The sequence below is a fragment of the Cnephaeus nilssonii genome (genome assembly GCF_951640355.1).
Source record: "Cnephaeus nilssonii genome assembly, chromosome: 12".
NCBI classification, from domain to species: domain Eukaryota; kingdom Metazoa; phylum Chordata; class Mammalia; order Chiroptera; family Vespertilionidae; genus Cnephaeus; species Cnephaeus nilssonii.
This window is the reverse complement of record NC_137083.1, coordinates 66,754,973-66,777,163: the sequence shown is the minus strand read 5'-3', so window position 1 is coordinate 66,777,163 and position 22,191 is coordinate 66,754,973. Positions and strand designations below refer to the sequence as shown.

General features: G+C 39.8%; 1 protein-coding gene and 1 pseudogene across 2 annotated transcripts in view; one reads left to right on the top strand and one right to left on the bottom strand.

Annotated features, from left to right (window-relative positions):
* Window positions 1-22,191, bottom strand: part of SLC13A1 (solute carrier family 13 member 1) — a gene marked incomplete at both ends in the record, with an annotated part of 89,357 nt that overhangs the window by 54,567 nt on the left and 12,599 nt on the right. The window contains 5 exons of the mRNA XM_079786443.1: window positions 1,755-1,803; window positions 1,885-1,942; window positions 2,756-2,943; window positions 6,056-6,192; window positions 20,830-20,958. Of these exons, the coding sequence (XP_079642569.1) occupies window positions 1,755-1,803; window positions 1,885-1,942; window positions 2,756-2,943; window positions 6,056-6,192; window positions 20,830-20,958 (561 nt within the window). The remainder of the gene's footprint in view (window positions 1-1,754; window positions 1,804-1,884; window positions 1,943-2,755; window positions 2,944-6,055; window positions 6,193-20,829; window positions 20,959-22,191) is intronic.
* Window positions 17,226-17,715, top strand: LOC307108437 (protein N-terminal asparagine amidohydrolase-like; annotated as a pseudogene). The gene has a single exon. The product of its transcript is annotated as a protein N-terminal asparagine amidohydrolase-like (transcript).

Below are 22,191 nucleotides of genomic sequence, written 5' to 3'. Positions count from 1 at the left end.
ATCCATTTACAAATCCTAGAGGATCTATCAAGTGGGAGGGGAGCTGCTGGAACGCTCTCTGAGGTTGGAAGCACCAGAGTGCCATTTGTGATCCTTCCATTCCCCCTTGATTGCAAGGGCAGGAGCTTGATCCAGGCGCTCTACCTGTAGGCCTATGCCATCCCAGTCTCCTCAGGTCCCCCAAATATATGCTGCTTATCCCTGGGTCTCCCGGCAGCCTGCTCAGGTCCATGTTCCAGCTGCCCTGAGAAGGCTGCCCCCAGGAGTCCTCGGCTTCACACCACCCTAGCTACCGCTATCCTCCAACGGCTGGCTTGTCCTGAGTCTCCCTGTGGCTTGCTCTAGTTCTAGCTTCCAGCAGGAGCAACTTGTGTCAGGGACTCTCCTCAGCTTCACATCTGCCCCAACTACAGCTTAATAGGTTAGTTAGTTTATTGCTAATAATGGTGTGGGTATACTAGTAATTCTAAAGCAAGATTATGTGTATGGTAGAATTGAGCGAAGGAGTAAATATATTAATTTTGTTGGGATCCAGCCTTCTCAGAGTGAAAGAAAGGAGTTACAAATATAAAATTGTGAAAGGCAAGAATGATATGAAATGGATATTTCTCCCAGTCTGTTCACTAAAAGGACATGAGTTATGACACCTCAGTGACAATGAGCACACCCAGATTCCAGATCTTAGGCTCTAATATCACAGCCCACAAAAAGAGTCAGGGGTCCTTAGAAAAACGGCTGTAAGAGTAAGCATGGACCATCTTGTGCACAAGTTGAATGACAGCACAGTAGCCAGCTTGAACAGGCTCCTCCTGACCAAATCTGGGACAATCTGAACATAAAAATAAATAATGATAGTAATGGATTATAACCCATTGAATAAAAGGAAAATCCATGGATCCATATTGACAGAAGTAAATAATAAGAGAGAAGGAAAGACCTTTTCAGTAAAATGTTAATTAATAAATGCAGAAGGAATAACAGAGTTAAAATATCATTATTTGGAAATCATTATAGTAATTTGATTCAGATAAGAGTCAGCAATTACTCTAAGAAACAGGATATTCACCTGGCTTCAAAAATTCTCCGCACCTGGCTTCAAAAATTCTCCCCATAGTTTAGTTATTAATTACAAGTGGGAGGGGGGAGTGTAAACCCGGAGGACTTATTGATCAATACGTTCAAGACTTTTTGATCAAAGTTCAGATCAAATATGGGAACAAGTGAAAACCGCCTACCATCTGATAGAAACAATGAGAAGAATACAGCATTACTTCTGGGGTATTCCTGCCACCCAAGCATAACCTGAATCTAATGAAATATCAGATGAACCCAAATCCTGGGACTTTCTGCAAAGCAACTGGCCCCATCTCTTTAAAATGTCAACGTGAAGAAGGACAACGAAAGATGGAAGAAGACTGATCCAGAGAAGGAAGGCTGGAGAGAAATGACAACTGAAACGCAACAGTGATCTTAGATCCTGAAAATTTCTCACTACTGAGCACATGCAGGACAATGGGTGACATCTGAATAAAGTCTGTGGGTTCAGTAACAGTTCTTTATCAATGTTAATTTCCTGGTTTTTGAGACATTTATATGGTGGCTAAATAAGAGAATGCCCTTGATTTTAAGAAATATACACTGAAGTATTTAGAGGCTAAGAAAAAGAAAACTATTACACTGTGGTTTGACTTAACGAACTGTGGCTCTAATATAATTTCATGTGTAAATATTTTAAAAAATCAAATTTAATGTACCTTTCTCAACTTCATCTTGTTTGAAATGTTCTCTGCATCATCACTGTGTCTGAAAAATAAATTGACCCAGTTTATAATATTATTAAAATGTAATTTGAAAAATCCTAATCAAAATGTCAATTTTCTTTACCCTGGAACTGGTTTTGTCTTCTCTTTATTCTCATTTGTTTCATGTCCATTAACACATTCTGCAAAACATTAAGTAAAAGAAAAATAATTTAAATGAAGGTTTATCTGTGTGTGTGTGATGGAAGCATTACTAGAAACTGAAAATAAAGAAATTCACCTGTACTGACATAATATTCATCTTAATAGTGTATTTTATAAACACAAATATCCCCCAAGATTTTTCACTACATCAGAGCAGTTTATCAGAGGCAGAAATAATTACAGTAAAATGAGATGCCATTTCCAAATAGAATGTAGGAATTAAACATTCTCAATCTAGCCTGGGCTGGCCTGGCTCAGTGGTTGAGCATCGACCTATGAACCAAGAGGTCTCAGTTCGATTCCCATTCAGGGCACATGCCTGGGTTGTGAGCTCAATCCCCAGTGTGGGGCATGCAGGAGTCAGCCGATCAATGATTCTCTCTCATCATTGATATTTCTCTCTCCCCCCCCCCTTTACCTTCCTCTCTGAAATCAATAAAAATGTATTTTCTAAAAAATTCTCAATATTATGCAAGAAAATATTTTCAAGACAAAAGAGTAACCTGAGGTCTGCTGATAAAGACATGAGAGAGAGTTCCACCAGACTGGCTGAAGAATGGAAAGGGTATTCTTCCTCTTTTGCTAGAAACTGTAAACTCAATAATCAATTTAAGGTAAATATTGAGGTAAAGTAATTCCCTTGTATAAATATTTGGAAATATAGAAAGAAAAAGGTTAAATTCACATCATGAGTGTATGGACAGTTAATTAAACATATAACCCAGAATTCTCAAATTTATGGCTATTGCCCATATGACTAGACCCTCTGTGGCCATATCTACATGTGATACCTTCCATCTCCAGTCCGGGATTGATTGATCCATTGCAATAAGTCATCTGAGTGGCCTTGACCTGTGCTTGAGCACTGATGATCTGCTGTGCCACAGCCTCCACGATGGGCATCACCATGGCAGCAGTGGAAGTGTTGCTAAGCCACATAGATAAGAAGGCAGTACTGCTCATGAACCCCAATGTCAGCCTGAAATGAGAGGAGAGGACTTTTAGTATGAGCTGGGCTCCTAGCTTAACTAACTGCATTGTTTAACTGTAAAGGATGCTGTTTATGGGTTGGAAATTCATTTGTTCAAAACATGGATGGTTAGGTTGCCTCCCACACAACAAACTCGAAGGACAGTCATAGCCCGTAGAAATCAAAGTGGCAGAGGTAAGAGGGGAGTTCTTATAAGTTTTGTCTCCCAGGAAACCATAAAAGTCTTGTCTCCCAAAACAGAATAATGACTAAATGTATAACCAGCCTGCAAGTTGTTAGATGATATAACAGTTTCTAATATTATGTCAATATTTGAATGCACTTTCCTTCAAATCCTAGTAAGACAAGATGCAATCAACTTTTGAATTTCGGATCCCTTATTTATTTATTTATTTAGTTTTGATCTTTTGGACATATCTCTGTAAGACAGGATGTTGCCAAGAAGGCATTAGGGCAAGGAGAGAGATTAATTTTTATAAACCTGCCTTTTACTTTTTCACTACTTGGGTTTAATATGTGGTGGGTGGAGGAAATAGTTAAAAAGCAATGGCTAAATTGAGGCTTCAGAATTTTTTGTAGATTCTATTATTCATGCTTGTCTGAATCTGACATTCCTGCCTGTTGTCAAGAACTGGTTATATTACATGGTCTTCTCTTATGAGTAGTTCTTCTCCCTTAATAATAACATACCTACTAGTAAAACTATAAGATTTTAAACCATGTCTATAAGCTTTCAAAATCACACTTGGGTTAAAACATGATCTCTTTTGAGTAGAAGGACCCAGAAAATCATTCAGAAGCACATCTTTCCATATAGAGCCACTTATTAAATTCTCTGACTCCCTTTAAAAATAGATCTATAAGCCAAGCCGGCATGGCTCAGTGGTTGAGCATCAACCTATGAATCAGGAGGTCACAGTTCGATTCCTGGTCAGGGCATAAGCTTGGGTTGCAGGCTGGACCCCTAGTGTTGGGTATGTAGCAGGCATCTGATTGATGAGTCTCTCTCATCATTGATGTTTCTGTCTCTCTCCCCCTCTCCATTCCTCTCTAAAATCAATAAAAATATATTTTAAAAATACATGTACAAGAATTTTATACTGTAAGTTTCAACTTCAGATAAGGTGAATATTTTCTATGTGTAAAACAAAACAAAAGAAAACATATTAGAAATCAGCTTAAACAAGAAATTATTTCTCTCTATAAAAGCCTGATATGCAAATTGTCCCCATGGGAGTTTGACCAGGAGACCAATCACTCACTATGACGTGCACTGACCACAAGGGGGTGGCACGGAACAAAGGAAGGTCCCAGCTGGCAGCCCGCAGCCAGCAGCCAGGGAAGGGAGGCCTCAACCAGCAACCTGAAGGCCTCGATCAGCCCTGATCGCCAGCCAGGCCTAGGGATCCTACCTGTGCATGAATTTGGTGCACTGGGCCTCTAGTTCTTAAAAAAAGAGGTATGGGGGGATTAATGGTGATGAAAGGAGACTTGATTTGGGGTGGTGAACACACAATACAAAATACAGATGATGTATTATAGAATTGGACATCTGAAAAATATAGAATTTTATTCAACAATGTCATTCCAATAAATTCAACAAAAAAGCGAAAACTAGAAACACTTTTAACTCAATGCATTGGCAAGACACAAAATCTTCCAATAAAAAAGGTTGGGATCAGATAAGGTTTCTGTTTGATAAAAATTCCTTAAATTGAAAAGCCATTTAGTGGCATAATGGATAGTGCTCTGCTGTGCAGTAAAGAGACACATCTCTATAGCACCCAGGAAGCCTGGAACACTGTTTCACTCTTAAAGACGTGAAATGCCCTTAATACATATATGTTATACAATTTTTAAGTAAATATTTTTTTAAATTTGTCTCATCTGAGTTATTTGTTTTTGTATTTAACAAAACAGTTTGCTCCATAAATGATGAACACAGATGTGGTTATATCCTAGAATGAATTATGCAACAGAATTCAATACAATTTTCTCATTTTCAAAGAAAGATGAGGGAAGAACCACCTAAGGCTTTAAAGCATAATTCCATTATGCAAATGATATTGACACTGGAAAGTTATTTTAGCTTACATCTACATTCTTAAGAGCTGGAATTAAAACTAAAATAGCCAATTAATTTAATGGGGGAAAATTCATTTCAGTGGAGAAAATAAGTCAAATGAGTGATTTCACATGCTATAAATAAAGTTTTGCCTTCTGCAAGCACCCCTACAGGGGGCAGAGAGCGAACCTACAACCTAGGTATGTGCCCTTGACCAGAATCAAACCCAAGACCCTTAGGTGCATGGACCAATGCTCTAACCAATGACCAATACCAGCCAGAGCTAGAGGAAGTTTCTTAATTGATTATTTCACTTTGCAATAGTTCATTTAAAAACAAAAATGTTGCCCTGGCTGGTTTTGCTTAATGGGATAAAGTGTTGAAGGGTGCCGGTTTGATTTCGGTCAAGGGCACGTACCTTAGTTGCGGGCTCCTAATTGGTGTGTTTCTCTCACATGGATATTTCTCTGTCTTTCCCTCTCATTTCCACTCTCTCTAAAATAAGTGGAAAAAATATCCTCAGGTGAGGATTAAAATAAATAAATAAATAAATAATAAGGGGGAAAAAAGAAAATGTCCACCTTGGAATTTTTTTGCACATATTTGTATTTTGTCAGTAATGTCATTGTCTTTGGTTCCTAACATCCTCCATGTGACTAATGATGCTCTTGAACAAGTCTTGAATGTGTAATCAGCCAAATAAACAAGATAGTATGAAATCTACTCTGAAGTCTATCAATCTTGCATGTTGACATTCAAGGCTTCTCTCGCCTTTGATTCCGATGGTACATAAAAGGTAAGAGAGTTGGGTGCAATCTCCCTGTAACTAGACCTTCATTGAAAAGATAGTTGTTCTTTTTCTCCTACAACTCAAGTATACTTTATATCACTTTCATATTTTCGGAGAAAATAAAGTCATGAAGTATACTGCAATGCAAATGATTGCCTGGATATGCATTACTTTTTTGGTTATTTGCTCTGCACAAAAATGATCTGTTGAGAATGTAAACCTGGAACAGTAAATGCAGAGCTTACCATGCTGGGTTCACACCCACCATCAGCACCATTTTCAGAGCAATCCTTTTGTGCAAATTCCATTTTTCTATTGATGTTGCTAAACAGATGACTCCAATTAGCAGTAGGTGAAAATCTTTGAAATAAGCAGATGCCACCTGAAATTATAATTAAATCCATGATTATTTAGGTTGGTGGAGGAGGGGGAAATAACATTACACAAAAAAGGCATTATTTCAATGCTCTTAGCTTTGACTTTCAGCTACAAAATATTTCTATTTTGTTGAGAGAAATGTGTATGTATTTGACTACAACTTTAAATATGTTTTACATTCTTACCCAGAAATAGTAGTTTTAAGGGAAAATATTCAGGGGGAAAAAAATAAAGAGTACCCAGGATTCTGGGTTTTCAAACCACTTAATAACATCAGGCAAAGGCCATCTATGCCTTAATTTCTCCATCTGTAAACTGGGATTAATTGGGTTATGCTCCTACCATAGAATGTCAATGCCTATAATTTGGGAAAGTCCTAAGTTGAGCTTTCAACTCACCAAAAATATATTTATTACCATTTGTATTTTAAATGGTTTTACCTTCAAAATTAATTATTTTAAATAAATAACCTTGAGTGGGTCAACATTTTAAGTCATTTTTAGCTTACACGATTCAGATTTAGTAAAGTGTACAGACAATTGGGGCAACCATTTGCAGCAGTATTTAGCAAAGAATGAATGCTCTGAAGTGTGTCAGGTACATAATATTTTTCTCAAAAAAAATATTTTGTGGTCAAATAAGATAAGAAACCAGAGTTTTGAAATACTAGAATACTCTTTCCTGTAGACCCCCTAAAACCCTTCAAATAATAATGTATATTGTCACTCTCAAAAAGTGGGATTCCACATTTAACATATTTTTCAAACTTATATAACCATAGAAACCTTATTTCTACATTTTTAGGTGGAGTATCTCATGGGACTGATATTCAGGAAATGCTTAACTAAACTGAATCACAAGGCTGTACTAAAAGAAAAAATTATAAGGGGAATTACCCCTTTTTAAAGAAATCAAACAATATTTAGTAAAGAATGGAAGAGTTGGAACAAAATTATTGTAATATTCTGAAATCATATAAAAATAGGACAATCAGTTATCATGATGATTTTGCTATTTTATTTATTTATTTTTTATATTAGATATAAATCTTTATTTTTTTATTTTTTAAAAATATTTATTGTTGACAATATTACAGATGTCCCCCCTTTTCACCTACATTGTACCCCTCCACACAGTTCCCACCCATCCCCAAGCTTTCATCATCCTATTGTCTGTGTTCATAGGTAATGCATATGTACATATAAATTCTTTGGTTAATGTCTGTTAGCCCTCCCCTCCCCTGTCCCTCTGAGATTCATCAGTCTGTTCTATGTTTCCATGCTTCTGCTTCTATTATATTCATCAGTTTACTTTGTTCATTATATTCCTTGTTCATTTGTTTTGATTTTTAGATTCAATTGCTGACAGATATGTATTTATGGTCATTTTATTGTTCATATTTCCTCTCCTCCTCTTCCTCCTTCTTCTACTTCTCCCTCCTCTTCCTATTCCTCTTCTTCTTTCTTTCTCTTCTTATCCTTAAAGAAGGCCGTTCAACATTCCATGCAATACTAACTTGGTGGTGATGAACTCCTTTAGCTTTTTCTTGTCTGTATAGCTCTTTTTATTATCTTCAATTCTAAATGATAGCTTTGCTGGGTAGAGTAATCTTGGTTGTAAGTCATTGCCATTCATCATTTTGAATATTTCTTGCCACTCTCTTCTGGCCTGCAAAGTTTCTGTTGAGAAGTCAGTTGACAGCTGTATGGGTGATCTTTTGTAGGTAACTAACTGCTTTTCTCTTGCTGCTTTTAAAATTCTTTCTTGGTCTTTAATCTTTAGCATTTTAATTATGATGTGAGCCTCTTTGGATTCATCTTGTTTGGATCTCTCTGCACTTCCTGGGCTTGTTAATCTACTTCTTTTACCAGGTAGGGGATGTTTTCGGTCATTATATCTTCAAATAGATTGTCAATATCTTGCTTGCTCTCTCTTCTCCTTCCGGCACCTCAGGATGTGAATGTTGGTACCCTTGAAGTTGCCCCAGAGGCTCCAGGCACTATCTTCATATTTTTGGATTCACACTTCTTTTTGCTCTTCTGATTAGGTGTTTTTGCTTCCTTATATTCCAAATCACTGATTTGATTCTCAGTGTCTTCTACTCTGCTGTAATTCCCTGTGAATTATTCTTCATTTCTGACTAGTGCTTTTTCATGTCTTTGATGTTCTCACTAAGACCCTTGAAATTATCATTAAGTCCCTTGAAGCTCTCATTAAGTTCCTTGAGAAACCTTATATCCATTGTTTTGAACTCTGTATTTAGTAGTTTGCTTGCTTCCATTTCATTTAGTTATTTTTCTGGAGATTTCTTCTGTTCTTTCATTTGTGACATGTGTCTTTGTCTCTGCATTTTGGCTGCTTCCCTGTGCTCATTTCTATGTATTAGGTAAAGCTGCTATAGATCCTGGAATTGGTAGAGTAGCCTTGTATAGTAGATGTCATGTAGGGCCAAGGGCTCACTCTCCCAGTCACCTGAGCTGGGCTCTCTAAGTGTGCCTGTGTGTGGACTTTGTGCATTGTCTTATTGTAGTTAAGCCTTGATTGCTGTTGGGTCACTGGGAGGAATTGACCCCCAGGCTAATTGGCTGTGAGGAACAGCTGCAACTACAGTGGAAGAGCTGCTGTGCTGGAGACACCTCTATGGCGCATGACTTGCTTCAGTGGGGCTTTGCTTACCGAGTCTGCCCCTGGAGTGTGTCACATGCAGATGTGTAGAGTTGTAATATGTGTGTTCTGAAGCTGTCCACCAGAAGCTGTCAAAAGCTCAGGGGCCTCCTGTGAGGTGCAAAGTCAGCTGCTACCTGTGCCCTGCCTGGGGCCACCCGGCACAAGCTACAGAGTGATCTATAGATGGCTGCTACTTGTATTGGGCTTGGAGGTGCCCAGAAGAAGCCAAACTCTAAACCAAGGCAGGCTATTGCTAGTGCCTGGCTTGGGACAGCTTATCAAGTTTATATGGGGCATGCTGTGTCCAGCTGCTGCTTGTTTGAGAGATTTTAGGAAAGTCTAAATCCTGAGCCAACACAACCATTCATATGGAAAAGCCACTGCAAACCGCTTGGGTGGGGCTGCAAATTGGGTGGGGTGGGGTCTCAGGGAATCACCAGGACAGATTGAATAGTGTGAGCAAGGTTGCTAGAGACTCAGATATGGCACCTTGCTGATCAGCTCTGTGGTGGGGGAGATTTCAGCATAGGAACAATGACCTCTGCAAGCACTTTTATCTAGGAGAAAGCTGCCCCTGAGTTCTTGCCCTGAGGTCAGACCATTTATTTCCTCCTCCCCATATGTCCCTGGATCCTTTCAAGCTGCTACCATAGTGCTGGAGCTCAGAGGAAGCAAGTCTGAGTAAGTCAGTGTGCCAGCCCTTTAAGAGGAACTGCCTGGGTCTCTGGCTTCCACCATGTCACTCATCCACAATCCCCTCAGGTTTTTGCAGCACAAAGTTATGGAAACTTCTCTTCCCAGTACTGGAAACCTGGGCTGAGGGGGTTTGGTGTGAGGCTGGGAGCCCTTGCTCTTCACAAGAGGCCTCCTCAGCCAAGATATCCCTCTCAATTAAAAATGCCACACATGGGTGTCAGACCAGCCCATTCCATGCCCCCATCCCTCCTACCAGTCTCAATGTGCTTTATTCTTTACTTCTCTAGTTGTAAGACTTCCATTCAGGCAGATTTCAGGTGGTTCTGAATGATGGTTGTGCTGTATTTTAGTTGTAATTTTGATGTGGTTGTGGGAGGATGTGAGTACCATATTTACCTATGCCACCATCTTGGTTCCTCCTGATTTTGCTATTTTAAACTGCATCTGCATTTTTTATATAGCTTACTAAGCTTAGCTTGGTTTTTTAAAAGGTAAAAATTACCATTTTATAGAAGTGGACGTCTTCATGTTTCACAAAAAATTATTTTGTCATCCTTTTCAAAGTTTATATTTATCTCTTTTTTTTAGTGATTGTATAATATAAAGTAAATAATTCAATCAATTTCTTATTATTTAATTCATTAATTACTCTAACATTGAATATGCATCTACCATGCACCAAAACTGTTATGTGAGCAGGGGATATAGGTATAAATGGCTGACAGTTTTTGCTCTTCCCACCTCTTCAATGCTCAAATATCAAACTTTTCTAAATAAATCTCACTGTTTTACTTTATTGCAGAGCCCTGTTTGTTTTCTTCTTAGCACACCACACTGTAAATACTATTTGTTTACCTGTTTGTTACATGTCTTCTCTATTGTATTACACATTCTGTTTTGCTAGCCATTGTGTAATTGGCACCTAGCACAGTCCTGCTATGGAGTAGGAGCTTAGTCAATAGTATTGGATAAATGAGAAAGAGAGAAAGGAAATCAATGAATAAGCTATGGTTACTGAGCTCCTAAGTTCCAATTATCTACACTCTGATCCCAAAATGCTATCCTCCTAACTCACTCCCTTAACCCTTTATCTTGGTATAAGTATTCTTTCAATTTATTAATCTACTAGTACTTCCAGACTTATGAACCATTTTTTCTCTCCCTGGTCCTAACCCTGCCTCTATGAATTTTTCTTCTTGGCCTTCTTAGAAAATTACTCTTCTTCTGCCCTTTTCTTAAATTCTGATATTCTGTCTGCAATCTTCTTGTTTTATACACCTAATGGTGGAATCTTATGATTTCAATTTATATCTCTATGTAACTAAAATAATGCCTGGCACATAGTAGGCATTCAATACATATTTATTGAATGAATTCTGAAGACTCTAAAATTTTTATATACAGACAGATAAGTCTGAGTTCCAGACTGGTGTATCCAACATTTCCATTTGAATTTCCCACAAATATCTAAAAACTCAACATTCCTCTTTTTGTGGTGATTGAAACTTTCATATATTCCGTTCCTTAAGTCAGAAACCTGAGGGCCAGCCACGATTCCCTTTTCACTTTCAATATGTGTGTATTAGTCACCAAACTCTATTATTTCTAGTTTCTTCAAATCTTTTAAATTTGTCAGCTTTTCTCTCTTTGCACATTACTACCTTCATTAAGCTCCTAGCTGTTTCATACTTGGTTTCTGCATAATCTTTCCTTGTCTAATTCACTCATTGCCATTGTCATAGTCACTTTTCTAAAGTGTGAATCTGATCACATTATTGTCCTTCCTATACTCCTTCAGTGGACCCCATGTCTTTTAAGACCAAACCTAATCTTTCGACATGACTTACAAGACTCTTTATTATTTAGTTCCATCCCATCTGTCCTGCTTAGTCTTTCAGTGTTCCACCAGCTCCTTCCTACGTGTGCAGTCCCCAAACATAGAAATGCTGTAACACTGGCTTGTCATTTAACTGGAAGGATCCTTTCTCTCACCTTGGTTACCCCTTATCTTCCTTTGTGAATGAACTCAGATATCAATTCTTCAAAGATTGACCACCCCAGACTTGGTTGGATGGTACGTTCTTTTGTTGTAGTACATCTTAATCTGTTCAGATATCATTTCTTTACTAAACCATTCCTTTCATTCAACTAGACACATTTTGAAGCCACAGCTGTGTCTTATTGGTCATTGTATTTATGGACTTAACACATGCCTGGCATGTATTGCCACTCAACAGGTATTGAATTAATAAGTCTAAACTTAAAAGAGTTTACAGGGTGTTAAATGAGGAAAAATAAGTCAACAAAGAGCACAACAGTGAATCACAGGTACATGAGAGCTACATCATCAAGGTATAGTTGAGGTTTCAAAGAGTAAGCGACCACTTTTTCATAGGGGAATTTGGAAAGTCTTACAGGATCTGATACTTGATTTGATAATTGTAAGATAAATAGACATTTGAGCTTTCCTCTACTCTCATCTCTTTTGCAGTTTTGCTCATTGAATTAAGCCCCACTGATCCTATCTCAACAATACTCTGTACTTAAATGAGAGGAAAAAGGCAAGGTTCTTTCAAAAACACAAAGGAACACATAGAAGCAAGCTATTATTAGTAACTAATTAAACACAGAAAGAGGTCCAGGACCATGAGATACGCTTTTTATAATATCGTTAGATTATACCAGAACTTGACAGATTTTTTTCTATAACAAATTAATATTTTAGACTTTGTGAGCCTTATAATTTCTATAGTAAGTATTATTTCAACTTGTCTTTGTAGCACAAAAGTAGCCAAAGATAATACATAAATGAGTGACCACAGCTGTTTGTGTTTCCAACAAAACTTTTTATTTTGAAAACCAGGTTGCAGGCTGGATATGTCCCTCAGATTTATGGTTTGTCAATCCCACAATAGAATATGTAACCAAATTATGGCCTTCAGCCCAATTGTCTAAATAAAATTAGTTGTTAAACCTAAGAAGGAATTTTTGCATTCCATTATCCATTGTTTGTTTTTCATCAGAGTTAGTATATTTGAAGAACTTTAGCCATGTTTGTGTTTATAGTCTACTTGTATAAGAGGTAATAAGAGAAGGTGATATTGGTTTGTAAATGATGCTGATAAATGTAACTATTTTCAAGGCAAAGTTGGTATGTCAAATCAGATTCCTAATAAAACTTGAAATCCATTTGCAACATCAAGATAGTTATATTTGTTTCAAATGGGATTTCATCAAGAAACATGGGCTTTTGTGATCAGAGCACCTGGGTTCTGTCTTAGCTAAGTAATTTACACCAGTTCAGCAAACTTGCTACAAGCCAATATACTTACCCATGAAAGTAAAATAATACTTCACATCAGGTTTGTGAATTAAATGAGATTTTGGGGGATACTTTGTCAGTTCTAATGTGTATGATTATAAAGCCTATCCTATATAATAAAAGGCTAATATGCAAATAGACCGAACAGTGGAACAACTGGAACAACCGAACAATCAGTCACTATGACGTGCGCTGACCACCAGGGGGCGTGTGTGGAACACGGCGGGCATTGGCCGCAGCGGGATGGTGGAGCAGGTGAGCGGGGATGCCAGACCAAGGTCACTGTCATTGGGGTGAGCCTCTGGTTGTTACTGAAAATTCTTTGCTCCCACATGCTGTGGTCCCGCCTGGTGCTCGCACCTGCTGCTGGCGCTGGCCCCGCTTGCACCAACTGCCGGTGCCCAGCACCAGTCCCAATCACCCAGCACCATTAGTGGGTGTGAGCAGCGGCTGCCCGCCCTGATCGTCCCTGAGGGGTTCTCTACCTCCCCCTGCTCCTGAGGGGCGATCGGGGCAGCAGCCGCCACTCGTACCTGCTGCTGGTGCCGGGCCCAATCACTTCTCACCCCTGCTGGCAGACAAGGGACCAGGGGCCGTGGCAGGAGGGGCTAGGCAGGGTCCTGGAGGGTGGGTCGAGACCCGCAGCCTCTCGGCCCACAGTTCCTTTCAAGGTGCATGAATTCATGCACTGGGCCCCTAGTATTTTAATAATATACTTAAGAGAATATTTACTTATATTGTGTTGCTAAATCCAATGGTCAATTTCCAGTTTTCATATTAATTGACCTATTAGAGGATTTGACACTTTGGATCATTACTTCATTCTTAAAACATTTGCTTCACTTGCATTTCTAAACCCCACACTCTCATGGTCTCCCTTCTATCTCAATAACCTTTCATTCTCAGTCTTCTTTGCTAGCACTTTCTTTTCTCGCCAACCTCTTAGTTCTCCAGAGCTTAGTTCTTGGTTGTCTTTCCTTTTCTATCTTCACTTGGTCTCTAAATGATGTCTTCAAATCTTAGGGCTGCTGAATAGCAGCTCTATATTTCCAGCTTAGCTGTCTCATGAACTCTGGACTCATTTGTATGTAACTGCTTACTCAACACTTTCACTTAGATGTAAAATAGGTCTTTCAAACTTAGCGTCCAACACTGAACTCCAGGTATCAGTCTCTCTCCTGCAACAAGCCTACTTTGCTCATAGTCTTCGTTCCAATTGATAGCAACTCCTTTTTTCCAGTTGGCTGGTCAAAAATCTGTGAGGGCCCTAGCCAGTTTGGCTCAATGGATAGAGTGTCAGCCTGTGGACCAAAGGCTCCCAGGTTTGATTCCTGTCAAGGGCACATACCTCGGTTGTAGGCTCCTCCCCAGTCCAGGACCTGGTCGGGGCTCCTGCAGGAGGTAACCAATCGATGTGTTTCTCTCACATCGATATTTCTCTCTGTCTTGCCCTCTCTTCTACTCTTTCTAAAAATCAATGGAAAAATATCCTCGGGTGAGGATTTAAAAAAAAAAAAAAAAGCTGTGAAGCTCCTACACTTCTTTTCTTCTTTCATGTGCCATATCAAATCATTCAGGAAATTATTGATAAAATATATAATTAAAAATAGGTATAATATATTCAACATCCCTATTACTGTTCCTGGTCTGAATTACCATGGCCTCTCACTGAGATTATTGCAAAAAAACTACTACCTTGTTCTCAACACAGCAGCCCATGTTATTCTTTTAAAATAAAAGTCAAATCGATCATATCACCCTTCTACTCAAGGCTCTTTAGAGGGTCTAACTTCATTCACAGTTAAAACCTTATTGTGGCCACCCTAGCCAGTTTTGCTCAGTGGATAGAGCTTCAGCCTGAAGGGTGCCAGGTTTGACTGTGGTCAAAGACACATGCCCAGCTGTGGGCTCGACCCCCAGTAGGGGGCATGCAAGAGGCAACCAAACAATGATTCTCTCTCATTATTGATATTTCCATCTTGCTCTCCCTCTCTTTGCCTCTCTGAAATCAATAAAGATATATTTCAGAAAACAAACCTTATCGTGGCCTACTTTTGTCCTCCATAGTCCAGATCCTCTCCACATTATCTCCTTGACAACATTTCTACCATTGTCTCCTTCATTCACTCTGCTCCAATCACACTACAGATATATACCTGCGTTAAGGTCTTTGCACGAGGTATTTCCCCTTCAGCAATGGCTGTTCCCCATATACCCAAATGGCTAACTCCTTCATCTCCTGTAAATCTTCATTCAGGTATGGACACCTCATTGATAATTTTATTTAAAACTGAAACCCTCTCCTGACCTCATTCTTCTGTTGCACCTTTTATAGCACCAATTACCTTCTAACTCACTAAGTAATTTACCTATTCTTTAAGGCATATTGTTTGCTGTCTCTTTTTTCCTAGGAAGACAGGGACTTTTTGTCTGTTTTTATTCATTGATATATTCTAAAGTGTCTGGCAGAGTCCTAGCACATAAATATTTATTAAATAACTGAGTAAGTATGTAATATAACATTTTATTGTACATTTGTATCTTTACATCTATATATTTTAAATTTATATATAAATGTGTTTTAATAACAATAAGCCTGTTTGCCAAGACCGGTTTGGCTCAGTGGATAGAGCGTCGGCCTGCGGACTCAAAGGTCCCGGGTTCGATTCCGGTCAAGGGCATGTACCTTGGTTGCGGGCACATCCCCAGTGGGGGGTGTGCAGGAGGCAGCTGATCGATGTTTCTCTCTCATCGATGTTTCTAGCTCTCTATCCCTCTCTCTTCCTCTCTGTAAAAAATCAATAAAATATATTTAAAAAAAACCAAAAAAACAATAAGCCTGTTTGGGGAAATCTAATTGGCACACTACATATTTAGCATTTCAAATTTATTCAATGGATGAGAGAAATTCAATACTTGATGATGCTCTTCATACAACAATGTGCTCAGTAATGTTGGAGTAGGTAGTTTGATAGATATGAGCCGGGAAAGATAGCTAAGATCAAAGGGAAGACTTGGGAGATGTGACAAACAAAAATTAACCAAGAGTGAGCAGACCCAAGAGTGAGGAAGGGGGAGACTTGAAACCTTCTCCAAGATGTGGTATAACAGCTTAACATCTGGGTGGGGCAGCCTTGAAACCTGAGGAGGTTTGGGGTTTTTTTGTTGTTGTTGTTTTTTGTCAACTCCAGAGTATAAAATTACAAAACCCAAACAAGTGAGGTATTTGGTTTGGCTTCTGCCAGCTAAACTTCCAGCTTGGTATATTTCCTTTCATTGCAAATAAACTCTCACATGCTTTGCTATTTGGTACTGTCTCTCATTTGAATTCCTTCTTACAAACAAGACAAGAACCAGGGTGCAGAGCCCACCTCTAACAAAAAATAAGATATAGGTATTTAGCACTGGCTTGATAAATAATGTTAAAACTGTGGTGGCCAAACAAAGAGATGTGTAGGGCTCTGAACTTGGATAAAGATGGTAAAGAAATATTATTCTCTTCAATGACAGATGAGATTCCAAAATGCTGCAATGGGCTGGAATGATAGTTTCACACTATTAAACAAACTTTAACTGTGATATTAAAATGCATAAGAATATTTGATACTTAGTTTGCACCACTGTTTCACATGTATTATTTGATTTGATTGTTATAACCCTTGAATTGTGAGGCATTATCATTCCCCATTTACGGATGAGGAAAAAAAAGCATTATTAAAAGACATAATCAGGATCATACAAGTAATTATTAGGAATATCATGAGTTCAGCTCAGATCTTCTGACTGAATCTCTAGCTCTTTCCTTGTAGCTTAGGTCAGCTACTTTTGAGAAAAAGGTCATTGCCCTGTGTGGACAGAGGATCACAAGACTAAAAAACAATTCTCTCCACTAAAAGTTATAAGGACTTTGATTTGTTTCAAGCTCCAGTTAAGCTTACCAGGTGAAAAGTCACACAAAGTTTAAAATGAATTTGGGCTGAAATACCAGAATGGAGATGATAAACTCACTTTAGCTTTGCAACAATCAGAATGTTTCTAGAGGGGGGCGGGCAGCCCATGTGAGGAGCTGCCGGTTGAGGGGCGATGAGGGACCATTACCAAGCCCACCCACTTCTGGAGGAAAGAGCCACACTGCTTGGAGGTCAGTCTGTTCACCAAGTGGGACCCCAGGGCCTTCTGTATGTTCAGCAAAGAGAGCTTGCAGTGACCACCTCGAAGGATGGCTCCACCCCCACTCCTGGCTCTGATGATGCCACCACTTGTCACATTGTAGTCCTGAGGCACACAGGTAATGGGCTACTTGCTTGATACACTGTGGTGGCACCTACACCCCAAACTAAGGCCCCTCGGTCATGAACTCCATAAAATCCTTTCCCAATCGCTCTGTGTGGAACCCTGGAAGTGAGCCTCGTAGTATGCTCCAGGGACAATGGGCAGTTGTCACAAAAGTATACTCATCAACTTCTTAGTGAATTTGACAGACAAGAAGATAAGATTCACTTAATGACATTCTATGTGACAGAATTAAATGACCTGGAAGAAAATGAAAACCACTTCCCAATGATTTATGGCCTTGCTGTCAACACTGAATCTGCAGAGATTCACCGAGCCTCCTTCCAAGATTGCGGTCCGGAGGAGCTGCCAGCTGCGCCAGCTTTAGCAGGAGGAGCAGTGATTGGTTTCTATGATGCAAAGACAGAGCAACTTCGCACACGACCTTATTCCTGGATGCCATTTCCACATGTGGATTTCTGGTTGCAGCAAATACTAGAGAACCTTCCCATTTCACCTCTGGCTGACCCCCTTGCCCCCCACGTTGCTGAACATAGTAGATCTACCTGATTTTTTTTCACAAACATGCTATTTCCTGGAAAATAAAGCTCTACATTACAAACAAATAAACAAACAAAAAGGAAAATATATTTTCTCCAGCAAGCAAAAGATAGGAATTACCAAAGAAAGCAACTTTGGGGCATGACAGAGACAACTGGTGGGGGTTGGACAGAATATGGTTTGAGAACAACATCTACTGAGTCTTAGTGTCTTTTAAATGACTTTCAAAATGAAATCTTATTTTGGCAAAGGAAAATAAAAAGAATGTTTCTAGAGTGATCTACAGTGTTCACTTTTGTCAGTGTACAAACAATACTACTATTATTGACTGACATATATTGAGTGCTTACTATGTGACAGACATTGCGTTTTTAACTATTTAATCCTTAAGAGTCATTGACAAACCAGAGGTAGTTTCAGCAAGAGAAAAGGTGGTAGTGGCGATGGAGTTGGAGGTGGTGGGGTGAGGAAAGGTGCTGAGATCTGAAAACCATAGAAGCTGGAGGTGGAAAGACTTAAAGAGATTTATTTTCAAATCCAAGCAGCACTATCATGTGAAAGAAAAATGAGGTTCATTGGTGGAATCTTAGTTGCAAGAGAAAAGTTTCAAGAGTCAGAGCGACTGAGTTTTAGACTTGGGCTCAATAAAGCTGAGTCAGTTGAGTGTTAAAATTATTCAAAAATGCCATGGGCTTCTCCTGAGGGATTCTAAGCCCACACCAAAGAAGCCTTTAAGCACTTCCTGAGTGATCTCATCTGTAAGGGATATTGTGGCGGGGAATCCCTGCCCAGTGTAGAATGACTCAGACAACTCCCTTCCGAATCTAAGATTCAGTGGCTGTTAAATTAGCCTGAGACGGACACGTTGGGGGTAAAGGGCTCTTGGACAGCTATCAGCAGCCTGCGTAATGCAACTGTCATTAGTGCCTGGAATTTTGCTGCCTCTTGTGGGCCTCCACATACTGAAAAAGGGGAACTGCTCTTTCTTTGGCAGTTCCCACGAAGCCAGGCCTTCCTAGGTCCCCTTTTCCTTCTGTCTCCCTCCAGCCTGCTTGCCACAGACATGCCCCACGATTCCAGCAAATCTTGCTTCTACATGAGTCTCTGGTAAAATGTTAGTCAGTCTGATGATTATTAAATCGTAAGAGACAAATTTGTGACTGTTAAACTTTACCTCTGGCAGTGGGACCACACAAGCCAGCAAGACAGGGGTTACTCATCTGACACCTTATTTCTGAGGATTTGTCAACCCCTTCTTTTTCTATTGACTTTACTGAGAGCCATAGACTAGTAACGTGTCGGAGCCTTTGAGAAACGTCTTCGTTTATCGCTCCTAGATTCTGTGGGGCAGCAAATCTTCAGCCTGGGGGTGAGAGAAGCTAAAGTACAGCCCCAGCTACACTCTTCCAAATCAATGGTGCCTAGAAAAATATGAGTGAAGATTATAAGGAAGAAGGAAATGTAGTAAGAAAAGAGGAGAAGGATCAGAAATGCAAAAAAAAAAAAAAAAAAAAATTCCAACATGGGAAGGAGCAACATGAAAATAAGGAAAGGAATAATAGCTTCTCCAGGGGGGGTGGAGGACGGGAGAGGGGGGGACAAAGAACAACAACAATAAAAAAAAAACAACTGTATCATGGGTTAGTTAAAAAAAATCTCCACCTCCATTATAAGACAGATGAGTCTCATGATAGTACTAGTAATATTGGACCCTGGCAGAAGAAAGAAGTCCAAAGGTGACAAATTCTGGCATCTTGAACTTGACATTTTTTCCTGAGAATGTTTTGGCTGTGGTTTAGGCAGTTGTGTGCTGGGTGGCTGCAGACCGTGTGGAGGTAGATATTCTGGTTTCAATGCATTTCATGGTTTTAATAAGAAACTAAATTCATTTTCTTCAGATGGATACCTTTAGATTATATAAAGGTAAGAGGCACCTCTCAGCATGAATAAACTCCTCTCAGCAAGAACAAAATAGAAAGACACGTGAAAGTTAATTTGGTTTTATCTTTTGAAATGTCGGGTTTCTGGAAAAGAAAACAGGGAAGCTTTTTCTTCATTAAAAACAAAAATTGCTTTCCAACCCCGTGTGAGATGGAATGCAGCTGAATGCACAAAGCTTCTGCGGGCTGTGAAAGAACTGGCCCTTTTGCTGGGAGAGAGGCTCCAGGCTCAGGTGTCAGCCTGGGAAGAAGGGGCACACTTTTCTCCTACTGACATGCACAGCCCAAGGAGCTGCCGCCGTGTTTGGTTTTGGTCCGCCTGAAGGTGGACACACATGCAGAGTTCTAGAGAAGAGAAACAACTGGACTTTTGGAGGACTTACATAGACGCATTATCTTTTTCTTAATTTTTATTGATGAGAGAGAGAGAGAGAGAGAGAGATGTGTTGTTCCACTTATTTATACACTAGAGGCCCGGTGCACAAAATTCGTGCACGGAGGGGGGTTGTCCCTCAGCCCAGCCAGTACCCTCTCCAATATGGGACCCCTCAAGGGATGTCTGACTGCCCTCTCACAATCCAGGACTGCTGGCTCCCAACTGCTTGCCTGCCTGCCTTCTTGATTGTCCCTAACCGCTTCTGCCTGACAGCCTGATCACCCCCTAACCACTCTGCTGCCAGCCTGTTTGCCCCCAACTTCCCTCCTCTGCCAGCCTGGTCACCCCTAACTGCCCTCTCCTGCAAGGTTGATCACCTCCAACTGCCCTCCCTTGCAGGCCTGGTCCTTCTCAACTGCCCTCCCTTGCAGGCTGGGTGCCTCCCAACTGCCCTCTCCTGCTGGCCATCTTGTGGTGGCCATCTTGTGTCCACATGGGGGCAGGATCTTTGACCACATGGGGGCAGCTATATTGTGTGTTGCAGTGATGATCAATCTGTATATTACTCTTTTATTAGATAGGATTCTTTGATTGGTTCTTGTATGTGCCCTGACTGGGGATCAAACCAACAACCTTGGCTTATCAAGATGATGCTCTAACCAACTGAGCTACCAGGCCAAGGTACTTGGAAGTGTTATTCACAGGATTATTGCTGCCTTTCAATATAGGTTTTCTCAATGAAAATATCAGCACAAAACAAGCAACCTAAACATGGCAAACATTTGCAAGAGAACTTAACTCACTTACCGTCTTAGAGGGCATGATTCCAAACAATGGGAACATTAGGCCAGGCAGCAGAGCTGTTACAGACAGGGGCAATGCTTCTGTAAGCCAAAATATGGCAACAACGAAGAGTGTGTAGGCACATTCTGCTTCCTGGAAATAGCAAAACACAGCATGAAATGATGGGGCTGGGAAATCATAGTTCAAATCACAACCGCATTTGCTGAATGGAGCCCTGTCACAGAGAAGGAGGAAACTCTGAGGCCTCTGCACTTTGAGTTGGGGGGTAAACTGTCATTCTTGGGGGTTCCAAGAGCAAAAATCGAATACACATGAAAAAAAGACATTTAAAAAATCCTCATTCATTACGTTTCCTTCACACTTCCTTCAAAGCATGTAGTCAACTTTCTGTGCTCATATCAGTGTGTGTGGCTGCTAATGCTCACCTATTTGGCTGATGAAATGCACCCCCAGTTCTTCTGGAGTGCAGGAATGGCAGGACACAGCTGCCATTTAGTTGCATTCCTTGGTGCCTGGTTGTTTGGGGGACCCATGCACACCCACCTTCCTTCCCTTTTGCTAAAAGGGGGAACATTTTTGCATAGCATGGATGAGAATGAATTAGCTCCTAAGTGATATGAACTTGGAGGTGAAGAACCTTCTGCCTTGCTTTTTAGAAAGACAGCTGAGCTCCTTAGGAGACACAGGGAGACTCAACGGGGTTGCAAATCTTAATAAATCTGTCAATTTGCTAGGTATAAAACTGCGGGTTTCTGTTTTAGGACATTGCTAAGAAATGGTTGAAATTCATCATTGTATTTGGCATACATAAATAATTTTCATAAGAAATTATCCAGAACATACTAAGGGATTAATAAAGATTAACATCTATTATATATATATATATATATATATATATATATATATATATATATATATATAAAATTGTTTTGCTCTCACACTACTTAATCTCTGCAAATTCTGAACTAAATTTGAAAAATTTTACAAAAACTATCTGAGTTTAATGAAATCTTTTACTTAAGGTTTTCCCAGGGCAACACAATTTCTAGCTCTGCAGCCCTCTGGTTCACCTACTTCAGGGTGAGTTCTCTGAGCTTGGCATTTACTTACCCAGCATCCCTGCAATTTTAGTGGCTTTCTAAGCAATCCTTAATAATCCAGGATTATATCATTTAAAAAATTATTGATTTTTAGAGAGAGGAAGGGAAGGAGAGAGAGAAAAAAAAACATCAACTTGAGAAACATTGAAACATTGATTGGTTGTCTCCCGCACGCATCTGGACCAGGGATTAAACCACAACCTAGGTATGGGTGCCTACCACCTTTTGGTGTATGGGGCGATGCTCCAACCAACTGAGCCACACT